We start from the raw sequence: 14142 nt of genomic DNA on the forward strand, positions 1-14142 counted from the left end.
AACGGTATCTTCCTACAGAAGAAATATAAAAGTTGAATTAATCAATTTAATGACTTCCAGTCTTAGTAAATGAGTAATAATGGCATTCCTGGCCCCAGAAGAATTTAATGACCTAAAAGAGTAAAATAAGCTCAAAAGTTGAGTCAAGTCTGAATAATCAGGAATCACATAAGAGAGGTTTTTGATTTGGAGGTTAGGTAATCAATATTTACAGATTACCGACGGATTAACACTGACTACTAATGAGTATTTATTTGTTATAGCCACTTAAGGTAGTTAAGAAGTTAATGGGCTTCAGAATGGAAGGGAACTAACTCCATTTTGTCTGGTACTTTAAGAGTAAAAATGTGCTATGTTTTGAAATCTAACTATACAGACAATTAAAATATATTTACATTATAGGGTGGCATAGTACCATCTACAGATCGTTTTAATTCTCTAATCAGCTCTAAAGCTTTTTCGGCAAACATTTTTCACCAAATGCTAACACAACAATTCCCGCCGTTTCTTTGTTTACATTTTTAGTCTGCATTCTGATTGGATGAAAAATATTTAGGAAGATTTTCCAGACTTTCCAATCCAAATAAAAATTCATTGACAAATGTCTGGATAATGAAGCGTTGTAATTGACCAATCAGAAAATAGGTTGGGTCAAGTCTATATTTAGAATACTGTTTTCATTTTGTTGAGGAAGCACAATAATTTCTGATCACTAAACTTTTTTGACAGAAAACATGGAAAAACTGAGCACTTTAAAGCCTTTTGATGAGAAATCTAAAAAGAAGGACCAGTCACTAATTGCAGCCTACAGGTAATGAATTTTGTTATCGTTTGATAAAGAAACCTGGATGCAAAGTCCATCATGAAGTCCAATGAATGACATTGAGAGTTGGACTTTGGACCCTGGCTGATTACAACTACAACAATCAACATGACTATTTAAACTGTTGTGAATACACATCACATGTCACCATAACAATATCAATATGATTTTTCAAACTGTGAATTGTCTGTCATGTTTTAAGTTCTTTAGTTGGTGAGAAATGGATTCCTATTTTTTAGGTTTTAGTGTCTTTTCTCTGTCAATCTCCAGGTAGGATTACAGCCATATATTTGGGTAGCCTAATGTAATAGTAATATTGCATAATCAAATTATTGCATAACATTCACACATTAGGCAATATTAATATAGTGTCCTCAATTGCAAATTATTTTGCAATGGCCTAGGGGCTTTTATGGTTCATGGCTACTATACTAACAACAGCTCTTTCAATTACCACTATCCAGGGTTATTGAAGGCTTCATTATGAACAATTCTTTGATGTAAAATGTAAAGGATTATATCTTGTGAAGTCCTGACATTAGTCACATTAGACATGATCATTAATTAATTCTCTGGACATTGTCTGCAAAGATTCATCATTTAATCTCAACAAAAGTAGAAGCTTTATAGCAAAAATCCCCTTTAAACAAAGAAAAAACCCAAAGCTGTTAATTTCATATTCCTGACAATGAGCCATAAGACTAAAAAAGTAAATTCAGTTTATTAAGTACATTGCATGGGCATAGATCACATGCTCAGCATTGTCAGCTTTGTTTATACTATAAGTAAGTCAAGGTAGTGGTAAAAAGTCAATAACTAGTAGTTTTAGTAAACAGACTAAGATCTAGTTTCTAGTTAACATCTGGAGATCTAGTTTGCTACAAATTGATTTTCAAAACAGATATGTTTACATGCTCAATTAGATCCGCCATTTTGATCACTACAGAATGATCATTAATGTTGTTAGTTGCAGCAGACCTTGCATATATTTTGTGAGGTATTAGAGGGTAAGAGCTAACACTGGGCTGACTCTCGAAAGCACTGGCACAAGCATCAGAATTTTTCTTACCAAAGTAAAGTAATATTGAAATAGAATAATTTTTCCTTTAGATTCACTTGAAATATATTAATCCACAGAAGGTCAACTCTTTTAATCTTTCTACTAGATTAACCTATTGACCTCCAAATCACCTTAATCTCTTCATTGGCCATAATATATGATTTTTCAGGATTTTATTAGTTATTAGTACTAAATAATGATATATGTTACACCTATAAATAGTACTAATAGGTATATAAATATATACATATAGCCCCAGGCCATTATGACCACAATGGTAAGCTTAATCTGTATTCAAGTCCACTTAAAGGGATACTAAAGGGTATTTCTAGAGCATGCTTATAAGGAACACTTTTGACTTCTATTTGCATAATTCTGATTTTCAGTCTCATGTTGGTTTTTACCACAAGTTTAGAAATGCTGTTTATATCCACTTGTAGCAAATCTTCAAATATTTTTCTCTTTTTCATTCTTTGTTTCAAATTATTTTTGAGGTTTTATATTGGCCAGATTTGTGGAGCATGGAGCTATACATTTTTGTACACCTATCTAGCATCACCTGGCATTGACTGGCCAATAGAAATTAATCAACATCCCTGATTTTTAAAAAGCCTACTGTATTTATAAGCAGTTCTAATATTTTTTTTTCAGTGAGACACTAGCTACAGTATGGTACACAGTCAAAGTTTCGAGTTTAGTACTATTTCTACTATATATTGCTATACCTATATTTGTAAGAGCTAACCCATGGATTCTACCTAAAGTTGTCTTCTCTAATGTCAGTAAGTATAAGCATCAATTTTGCATAAATTACCCAGTAAAGTTGAATGTTATTTTAAAGGAAGTTGTTTAGACCAGTTATTTTGGGGACAGTATTAAAATCAAAGTCTTACTTAACTAGTAGAATTGTCATTTTTAAAATGTACAGGGTATACAAAATGGTCAGAACTCTGGAGCATATTTCTGATTTAGTTTTTCATTCCCTCACAAAAATATATTTTATTTTCATATTCAAATCATACATGCCTCACCAGTTTTGGGAGCTTCAGCCATATTAAGAAATAACAACACTGGCTGGATCTCATGACCATCAAGGGACGTACCGGTTTAGGTCAAAATCCTTGACTAATACAAGTTTATGGTCAGCCATTAAATGTGCATTGTTGTCTGCAGCCATTTTGTTCATGTACATCTGTGATAAATGTTACATCCACAAAGGGGTTTACAGACATGTCCATCACATTATGTGACATAATCCCTGTCATAAATTGGTTGTACATTTACCATCAAATGTTGTAGCTTAATAATTAAATAGTTAAGTCACCTAAATATTTTCTGACCTGTTGCTTGAGCTTAAAGATGGGATTCCTTCCAAACTATCTGACAAATTGGTGTTTTTAATGAATTATCATGTAGTCTTAATCATATCCTATTCTTATTGCATATAATTAAGAGTTTCAACCAATCTTAGATGCTCATGAATGTAGAGTCTGGATAAACAAAAAAAGACTACTCAAAGGCCACTCATTGAAATTCTACTGGTTATTCCCTTCTAATTTAGCTAATTATGAATTAATTATGGACAAACTGGTATATTTCCAAGTCATTAGAACACCTCTACTTTCTATTCATACAAGTATAAGCATTTTCATAAATGAAAATAAGGGAAACCATCTTTAATTTTAGCTATTTTGAGTACATTTGAGAATTGAAAATTAGGCTGTGGTCACTCTCGTTCCAACATTTTTGTGTGATGATGATACTAATGAGCTATTTCAGCAAATATTTATATGACTATATTCCTTAAATATTCAATTGTTATACATTTTTCAGTTCGGTGGCCACCATTTATAGATTTCAAACAACCATCAGATTTCGGATTAAATGTAACTCGTAATTTTTACCTCACAACAGATGATGGTGTACAGATTGGAGTTTGGTATGTCTGCAATTTATTCCAAAACTCTACAATTTTAGTTATGCCTCCATCAATGCACATTGCTATGTGTCAATATCTACCATGCATGTTCAAGCATTTATTATCAGGAGTTTTTGATGGTCAATATTTGCCAGTCATGTCAGATTGATGATTTTGCCACCCAATAAATACTTACTTCTGTGTTAAGAGTGAAGAAGTTCCTAAAAACTTCTATGTAAAGCACTGGCCAAGGTCACAAATAAAGAGATAAATGTTCAATACAAGATAAGGTGAAGTTAGCATAGTTAGTATTAAGTTAAAGAAACAACCACGAGTAATCTACAATAAACAAAAGTCTATAATATGAAAGTTTTCTTGTTACCAGTTCTAAAAGAAAAGAGTATTTATAGGTTCTGAAAAGTTAAACATCTATATATAAGGATTAGAATATATTATACTTAATGAGCTAGAAAATAGAGAGGGGGGTCAAGTATTATTGGATTCAATGGGAGTCTACCACGGACCAGAAAATTACTAAGGTTTTTATTGCGCTTATAGGCAATTACAAGTCGTTTGGTATATACATTCGGAAATCTGTTCTGTAATTCACTGTAATACTGTTTGACGATGGATGAGGTTTTGGCAGCTGTATGATTAAAGGTGGCAACAAATGGAATCATTTGATAATCATGCTGGATGTTAAGTACATTTGGAGCCACTGTTTGGAGTTGGTCCATCCAGTAGCTTTCTCTCTGTAATCGTTTGGTTTTTGGTTTGATAAGATCAGAGTCAGGAATTGATTCAATAGGCATGATAAGTAGGTCTTCAATGGAATGGTCAGGTAAATTAAAATGATGAGAAATTGGTCTATTTTTGCTATGAATTATATCAAAGCGATGGCCGCTAAATCGAGTGCGCAACGCGTTCTGGGTTTCACCGACGTATTGTTTGTCACATTTTTTACACGAAATTAGGTAAATGATATTTTTATCCGTACACGTGAGACTTTCTTTAATTTCAAATATTTTTCCGTTTTTTTTATTTTGAAAATAATGAGACATATGGATATGTTCACAGGTGCGACACCGAGAACCTCTACATGGTATTGCGCCAAAGTTATTTATTGGAGGAGGGGGTTCATTAATTTTCAAAAGGTCCAAAACAGTGTCATTTTTAATTTTGCTCAAGAATCGTTTGGAATAGCCCCTCTCTCTTAATTTACTGAAAACTAGTCTACAAGCTGCATCAAAATCTACTTTTTGAGTGCAAATTCTAAAAAAACGCAAAATTTGTGATTTGATTATTCCCGTAAAAGTATGTTTTGGGTGAAAAGAGTTTTTATATAAAAGTTGGTGAGTATCCGTTGGTTTAAAAAATACTTTGATGTCTAATTTGTTTGTTTGAGAGAAACTTGGTCCTTTGAATACCGTAGTATCCAAAAAATCCATACTTTGTTCAGAAATATTCGCAGTTAGTTTTACAGATGTGTGGTGATTATTTAAAATTTCAAAATATTGCCAAAAATTTGTTAAAGACTCGGTCCAAATAATAAAAATATCGTCAAGAAACCTTCCATAGAAGAAAGGTTCAAAAGGGGAAATGGAAGAAATTTCCAGTTCCCACTCAGCCATAAAGATATTTGCATAACTCGGCGCAAATCTTTTGCCCATCGCGGTGCCTGAAGTCTGGAGATAAATTTTTTCATTAAAGGCAAAGTCATTTCGCGTTAGACATAATTCCAAAAGTTCTAATATTTCTTTGTCGGGTCTATCTACGCCGGGATTTCGAAGACAGTGGTTTTTTGTGTAAAACTAGCAAGATAATTTACCAATCATGTTTAACTTAAATATATCAATGACAGAGTTTTATATAGACACCATTGAATTATGATTAACAGTAGTCCAAAAATATTGCAAAAGAACTTCCCACTGAGGCCATGAAAGTTATGATAATTTATATTCTATGAAAAACTGTTATTTCAGGCATACTTTACCAGAAAGTGTAGCAGAAGTGTACCCTGATACAGGTGTACCAGATGATAAATTTGAACATCATTTATCTGATGGTAAAAAAATAATAGTTTATTTACATGGTAATAGTGGTACAAGGTAAGTTGAATTGTTATTTGAAAGACATTATAATAGGCTGATGCAATAGTTCAGGCAAAATTTCCCTGCAAATTTCCCTGCATGGCCCATCATCACTAAAGGGGTAAAAGTAGGGTGAAAATTCCATTTCATAGGGTATTGAGACAGACAATAATTGGTTGTAATGTAATTGGTGATTAAAATATGAACAAAATATTTTGTGTATGACATATTTTTGGTTTCTGCATGGAATCAGTCTATATGATGTCTTATTTGAATATGATCACATCAACAATTGGTATTAAGTCAATAGAAAAAGTGGTCATGTATCATTTTCATTTGTATACGAATTTGAATATTTTTATTTGATTTTTTTCAGAGGTGGTTGGCATCGTGTTCAGTTATATAAATTATTTTCCAGTTTAGATTTTCATGTTGTTGCTATAGATTACAGAGGTGAATTAATTTATTTTTAAAAACCCAACAAAACAGTAACCATAGGGCAATGAATGATGATTTATCAAAAAATTATTTCTGCTATTCTTTGCAATAACCTCTCAATGCAGTATGATTAAGGTGAATGATTCAGGCACTGCAATATATTTATGACATTCTTACGAGATACTTTGGAAACATCTAATTAAAGTTCTGTCTGATCTGTTCCTAGGATTTGGTGATTCTGGTGGAAATCCAACAGAAGATGGTGTTGTCTCTGATGCCTATCATATTTATCATTGGGTCAAACAAAGAAGTGGTGATTCACCAGTTTTTCTCTGGGGTCATTCCTTAGGCACTGCGTAAGTAGTCAACTTCAACTTATATCAGACATTTTTAGTGGCCTGTGAATTGACACTACAAATTACAAACAGGCCAGTTTCACTTGTTGAATATATTGATAATGAATTAAGTGTGGAATCTTGCAAAAAAATGTTTTCTCTCCAGGATCACTACCAAACTAGCCAGAAAACTTTGTGATGAAGATGAACATCCACTAGGTGTTGTTTTAGAAGCTCCATTTAATAATATCAATGAAGCTGCTGCTAATCATCCTTTCGCTTTTGTAAGTTTAATATGTCTTCTATATTTATGATTAATAAGCCATTTCTATTCTATAGCCACATTATGACACATTTTATTGCCACCAAATGAGAGAATTTGTACAAGTAACAATTTCATTGAGCCATCAAATGATTTATTCAGTCTCTACATAGCAATACATTCCATCAAATAGCCATCTTACGACAATTTCTATATCCCTCAAATGACAATATTTGTAGCCATCAAATGAAAATTTCTGTAGCCATCAAATGACAATTTCTGTAGCCATCAAATGACAATTTCTATAGCCATCAATTGACAATTTCTGTGGCCATCAATTGACAATTTCTATAGCCATCAATTGACAATTTCTATAGCCATCAAATGACAATTTCTATAGCCATCAAATGACAATTTCTATAGCCATCAAATGACAATTTCTATAGCCTTCAAATGACAATATCCATAGCCATCATATGACAATTTTCACAGCCAATTTATTGTGAAATGTATTATTTTTATTTCAGCCATATAAAATGCTTCCCTGGTTTAGTGATATATTTATTAACAGTATTGGTGAACATGGTATTTTCTTTTCTACAGATAAAAGGTAAGAAATACTTTAGAAAAAAGGTCATGATGTGAAGATGTTTTACCTGAAGTTTAAAAATATTTGGGGGCATCCATTTAATGGAATTTTGTTATAATATAAAGCATGTAATACCACAGCATGTCTCATACAAATAGAAATGGCATAGATAAGTGAATAGCCAGTTAGATTGTCGTTTGCTAAACAGTCACGTGTTATTTGAATCGTATATGAATCCTGATGTCAGAGTCATTGTTTTTGAGAGTCCACACAGTTTCAGGCTTACAGTACCTAATACTATTTAGAAATGGAGGGTTCGTGTATTTTGATTGTTTGATCAAACATGATTATGTTGTATTTCAGTGTAGAACATGTGACCTCTCCTATTATGATTTTACATGCAGAGGATGATGCTGTTGTACCCTATCATCTAGGAATGAAGGTAAGAATTTCACTATTATCACTCTTCTCATTTTCCTGTGTTGTGCCAGGAAGGATATGCTTACTCTTCTGGGCACCTGATACCACTTTTCATTATGAAATACTTACTCACTTATGATTGATATACTTCCTCATGAGAAAAGTTCACTAGCTGCTACCAATATTTTGTCAATATAATGTTGCAGATTTCAGAGTGTTAGTAATTAGTTTATTTATTTCAACAACAAAGTTCAAACTTTGGGAGACATTGTGCGCCATGTCATAATTCTTACATCTTCAACACAAATGATGTTGTGTCATGCTACAGCCATATTAACTTGTTCAAAGGTTGTTATTTGCCAAGATGCTTCCTATTATTAATTCCAGTTATTTGAAGCTGCTAAAGAAATTCGACCAGATACTCATGGTGATGTAGAATTTGTAACCTTCCCTGGTCACCATGGTTACGGACATAAACATATCTTTAAAGCTCCTGAATTACCAGAGGTCATCAGGTAAAAATACTTAAATTTCTGATCAGAGCACAATTTCAGCTACCTAGTACTCTTTTGATGTAGGGTTTGTCTACAATTAAATAAGATGTTGCATAAGTGATGACATTTTAAGTTTTCAGGCAGTTATGTCGAACAGGTTCGTTATTTAAGGAGTGTGAGTCTTGAATATATGTAAATAGTCCTCAGAAGTACTAGAAAATGAACGAAAATCACATTTCTTTTAAAAAAAATACCTCCACTAGGAATTTCACTGTCTATTTTTATATATGTCTTTTCTATATATATCTCAGTTTCAAGGAAAGACAAGTCGTCATTTTAACATTCAAACACAGATAATTCTGGACACACATGGATTTGATGGCTCAAATTTTGGCAGTGAGCTGTAAACACTAATACTGATTAGCCTAGATAAAAAAAAATGATTATTCAAACAGATGGCAAACCTGTCCCTTATTTTTAGATGAATAATCTTATTTCTTTTTCCAGAGGTTTTATGGAGAGAAGTATTATAAAAAGAAATGAAAAACTGAAAAAGACATAAAAGGATTCTCACAAATGTTTTTAAGATATTTTACTGGGTAAAAAACAAAATTTTTATATCAAGCTTGAATTTTTTTAGATTTTTGTTTTATACAATAGAGGTACCATTGGCTAAAAAAGTTAACTATGTGAAGTCTCAATTATTGAATCGGAGTTGAAAGGCACAAGTGTAGAGCATCATTAGGTGTATCTTAAATGTACAGATGTCCTCCGTTGTAAACATATGTAGACTGCTAGTTCCATAGTCTATTTGAATTCTTAGTTTACCTATGGCAAGACTTGACTTATTTAGCAGAGTTAGCAATTTCTCTTGACTTGTTTTGGGACCTTGGAATCAGTAGCCTTAAGGTATCGTGTATGTTCAAGCAGAGAATTTTGTTTTTCAATTTTTAATTTGAAATATGTCGCATAAGCCGTTAATGAAATGATCTCAGGGTGGAAATCATTCCAATGTTTTGTGTTTTTATTTGTGTTGATTTTTTGTGTTAATGAATTAATTTAAAAAATGCAAATTTGTCCCATTATCAAATTTGTATGATTATGTTTTACTCTTATGTCCTAAGAGCATTTTCAATTTTTTTTATCAGTTCCACATGTCTTTCAATATATTCTTCATTACTCATTGACATGTATAGACATGTTGTAAATATTTTTGAAAAATTTAGTGAAATGTCTTCACTTTTTGCTGTATATTTCTGCTGTATATTTCTGCTGGTATTTCATTTATAGATCATCTTGAACAAAAATTCTATATTTTGCAAGGTTTTTTTTATTGTGAATCTTTAGTATTAAAGTATCAAAAAGCATCACCATTAATCAGATGAAAAAAACTTGCTTGATCTTCTGTTCTTCGTTAAGATTGAAAAGGGCAATAACTCTATTCAAACAGGAAGTTACCATGACTACAATACTTTTTGTTTGGTGCATTACAGAAGCAAATTATAACAACTAAAAATGAAGCAGTAATGTGTTAGAAACCTACTAAACCTGACCTGGTTTTTTTCTCTAGATTTCATGATGGTTATCTTTAGCTCAAGACTGTCAATTTGAAATATTCTGGCTTGACAATAAGGGCATATTTTCACGGATAATTTTCAATAAAATATGTCATAAACATCACTGATATTTTGGTGCTTGTAGCCTTGCTAGAACTGATAAGTAAGCTCTATCATGTTTGTTTAGAATAGATCTGAATTTGTTGTTGTTGTGTTCTTAGTATTGTTTTGTTATAGTTTTTTTTTTTTTGCTTTTCCACTGTTAAAATTGATGCAAATTATATTTTGATTAACTTGTTTAAGGATTTTGTTTCTATTGCCGCTGAATATATTACTGACAATTTTAAGTAAGTTAACAATCTGTTCTTTTAAACTCGGCGAATTACAAAAAAAAAAATTTCACTAAGCTACATTAAGGGTTTCTCAAATATATTTCTTGAGAAAGGCTTTTTGTTAAAGGGATTGTAATGAGGTTTTCACAAAAGAAATAAAGCATTTGATGACAACATTAATATGGAAATTTGCTTCATCACATAATGCATCACGTTAGTGACGTCATCAAACACTTACATTTAGTGGAATTGCAGGAACCACAGACATCTGATTAAAATTAGAATGGACCAAATTGATGCTATCAGTGTCCCTGATACACATAAAAAATAGAAAACCTCTTTACAATGCCTTTAGAAAAATAACTACAAAATGTTAGAGGTATACAAAATTGAAGTTTCAAACAATAGGGTATTGTAGAATTAAACCATTGATGTCAAATTAATGTATACAAATGATATAATAATATTTTTATGGACATATTTTCTATGATTTCTATTGTTTTACTTCTAAATAAAAATAGCTTTTATGAGAGCTTCATGACAAAGTTGTCATTGAAATTATATTTCTGGCCTAAATATATTTCTTTAAAGATATTTTAAATCCAGAATTGAAATTAAAGATATTTTATGTAAATTGTATTCATTTTAGAATTTTAGAACTATTTTTAAGAAATGAGTGTTTCTTATTTTGCTTGCCCTTCCAATGCAAATTGTAAAATGTGTTACTAAAAATAAATATGTAATTAAAGAATCTTCTGTTTTCTATAATAAATTTAAATGAAAAGCCTCTCATGATCAGTGAACTTTCATTATTATTATCCATTATTATTATCCATTTTATTAATCAAATCAAGTGTAATGGAGCATAACTGGATATCCAATGATTTTTTTGGACTTAGGAGAAAAACCATGCAATATGCTTAATCTAAGATTTTTGCTGCAGAATTCATTTCAGTTTATTAACAAATGTCAACCAGCTATAGTTGTGAATGTTTTATATAGGAAAGATTTGCTCTTGGAGAAGTGATCACTATTCTAGTGGAATGAGTCAAATTTGAGAAAAAATATTCTGGCAGTGGATATTTACCACGCCAGTGAAATCGATTATTATCACGTCTGGAAGTAATAACTCTAGCTAAGGCCCATCTGTCAAAGGTAACTATCAGAGATTTTTAGCTCAGAAAGTAGCTCATCTGTTAGCCAAACTATTCCAAATTTCCATAATAAGAGTGCATTAAAATTCCTGTAGAATAAAATCGTAATTACACTTTATGTTCAAAGATTTGTTCAAATGCACCTATTTCTTCAGACGAAAGATTACCCTCCCCTCCCACTTAATTTTCCTTTGGTTTTCACTTTGGTTTACGGTTCACGTCAAGACAATAAAGCATTCATTGCAGTGCGTCATAAATCTACTGTTTAACTAGGTCTTCATGACAGTATCAGTATCATCTTTCTATGGCAGTTTGTAAACATTCTTATTCAAGTAAACAATCTATTGACAAGTCTTTCATAGTATACAAATTATATTTTAACAAACAAAAAGAAAAGTGAAAAACAATACCGTACATGGTATAATAACAAAAACATGTCAAAAACACACAAAAAAAAACATGAAATTACGTAATATTCAGATATTCGGAGTCCTCTTTCAGCTCTAAATGCTCCTAATATCCAGCTGATAGAATTTGATTTCAGTTACCCGTATCAGTTTTTATAATGAAAATCCTACTTCCAGTTTGTCTACAATAATCCGCTAAAAAGTGTTTTGACTTACAGAATACAGTAACGCTAGAATAGGGTTTGGACTATCGACGAGTAACTGACACATTCTACCAGACAAGCGATATTATTAGTGTAGTTACACTGTAAAATTAAATCTGTATAAATACAGGTTGTTTTAACGGCAACATACAGGATATTATTCACACTGTAAAAATCAAAAATTCTTTGGCACTAAATAGATTCTTGTAGAAAAAACAATAAATAACTTTCGATCGACTTCAATATCTTTCCGGTTATATTCATTTTCAATAAAATCAGCTCTCGAAGTCATTCACAAACTATTCGTCATTTCCGGTTTATATATAATTTTCGAATCTCAGGTCTTGCGAGCCTACAAAATATAAGCGTAGATATGTTCTCTTACATAATTATTTTGAACCCACCAAATGTCAAGATCAAAAATGTTTGACTATGGAAATAGCAAATCTGATTCGCTATTTGGAATCCAACAGACTGCTACAACGTTGGTCTATCATTCTAGACGAGCCACGGAATCAAATTTTGTTTGCCCAATATATTGATAATTTCGATTATGTTAATATCTAAAAACCTAATTCAGATCGTTAACCTTGTATATCACATTCAAAATAATTTGGATTTTGACTTCAAATCACGGATGAGTTCATTGGTTTCACGTCTTGCCAGAGATCTGCTTCCGGTTTCAATGGGAAGTTCACAGTTACAACATTTGGTGGTTGATGCCGAAGGCTTCTCAAATCCATTCTATTCAAATCAAAATTCATCATGACTTTTTGCTTCTCACTCTGTCTTCGACGACGAAATACCAAAACGACAGCTACTAGAATGGCAACACAAAAGAATGCCAAAACTGCGCCTATGATTACTACTCCGGATTGTTCAGATGAGGAACCCGGATGATAAGATCTGCCAACGGTGTCTTTGTTTTCGACATGAAGGTATTCAGATGGGGTATTGCGCAGTGTTGTGCTTGTACTTGTATTCGGTCTAATTGTACTGTTTTTTGACGTAGTGCTTTCTATGATTTTGTCAATCAATTCGGTAGTTAATTCTAAGGATTGTTCGGTAGTTGTTTCAATTGTTTGTGAAAAACGATCAACTGTCAAATGTGTGTCATATTGTCCTTGGGGAATTTCAGCTGTTATTTTATTGACTTGACTAACGTCATTCAAGGCGGGACTGGTAGACACTAAAATCACGTCTTTGTCTGTTGTGACGTCTGTGCCATTTTTTGACCCATTTTCAATACCACTATCACCTTGCACGTATACAGCAGACGTAGTTTCTGGTAGATTCGGGTGCAGTGTCGCAGACGTTGGGGTCTGATTCTCTGTGGTTGTTGCCGGACTCTCAGTAGTAGTAGTGTCTGTTGTATTTGCATCTGTTAACGTGTCATTCTGTCCTAATAGGAATTCTATGACTGCGATGCGAGTTGTTGATGGTGGTGTTTTTGTTGTCATTCCATTGCTTTGACAGAATAGTAAAGCCTACAATGACAAGGCGAGAATAGTTTTAAGAATACTTGACATAGTATCTGTGATTGAAATCTACATTCAGAAGCAATTAAAGTAGTTAGTAGTGTCAGTAATCAGGCCCATAGTTCCAGAAAGGGGGTGGGGGGCACATTTTGATGTACACTTTGATCTGTACTTCCCGCTCTCCCGCAATCCGCGACCCCACCCCCGCCGACCCCAATCAAGTCTGCTTATGACGGGCATGGTTCAAATGAGAAATCCTCCATAGCCTAACCACTGACAATATGAAATGAATCAAACCGTTCAGTCAAAAGTATACTTGGTTATACGTGACTGACTCGTGAAATAAAAGTTTAATTAGTCAATAATTCACCTCAAGTTAAATTAACCACATTAATGCCCCGGGTTTAACCCATCTGGTAAAAGCTATATTAAGTTTAAAATACCAGAAGTAGCTTTATATTTAATTGCTTATTCATTTTTTCAAGAAAAAGAATGACAATAAAACCACTTGCTATCTTACCCAGAAAAAAAAAAACACGCACATGTCATATCTATTATATGAAAAACTAGGTTTTGAATTTCG

General features: G+C 32.4%; 3 protein-coding genes across 3 annotated transcripts in view; 1 reads left to right on the top strand and 2 right to left on the bottom strand.

The window, feature by feature from the left end:
* LOTGIDRAFT_233274 (hypothetical protein) overlaps window positions 1-470 on the bottom strand; it is a gene marked incomplete at its 5' end in the record, with an annotated part of 2786 nt that extends 2316 nt beyond the window's left edge. Inside the window, 2 exons of the mRNA XM_009059050.1 lie at window positions 4-8; window positions 396-470. Coding sequence (XP_009057298.1) covers window positions 4-8; window positions 396-470 — 80 coding nt within the window. The remainder of the gene's footprint in view (window positions 1-3; window positions 9-395) is intronic.
* Window positions 471-734: 264 nt separating this feature from the next.
* On the top strand, window positions 735-9480 carry LOTGIDRAFT_233275 (hypothetical protein; the record flags this gene model as incomplete). The annotated part of the gene is made up of 11 exons (XM_009059051.1): window positions 735-811; window positions 2535-2665; window positions 3717-3822; window positions 5784-5909; window positions 6268-6344; window positions 6556-6685; window positions 6831-6948; window positions 7454-7536; window positions 7879-7957; window positions 8323-8450; window positions 8937-9480. The coding sequence occupies 11 exons, from the start codon at window positions 735-737 to the stop codon at window positions 8989-8991; spliced, it is 1110 nt and encodes a 369-aa protein (XP_009057299.1). The 3' UTR covers window positions 8992-9480.
* A 2317-nt stretch (window positions 9481-11797) lies between these two features.
* Window positions 11798-14103, bottom strand: LOTGIDRAFT_233276 (hypothetical protein; the record flags this gene model as incomplete). Its single annotated transcript, XM_009059052.1, has 2 exons — window positions 11798-13568; window positions 14080-14103. 2 exons carry the CDS (start codon window positions 14101-14103, stop codon window positions 12708-12710), a joined length of 885 nt encoding a protein of 294 aa, XP_009057300.1. The 3' UTR covers window positions 11798-12707.
* Between the last annotated feature and the right edge of the window lie 39 nt (window positions 14104-14142).

Source organism: Lottia gigantea (genome assembly GCF_000327385.1).
Source record: "Lottia gigantea unplaced genomic scaffold LOTGIsca_37, whole genome shotgun sequence".
In the NCBI taxonomy this organism is placed as follows: Eukaryota; Metazoa; Mollusca; class Gastropoda; family Lottiidae; genus Lottia; species Lottia gigantea.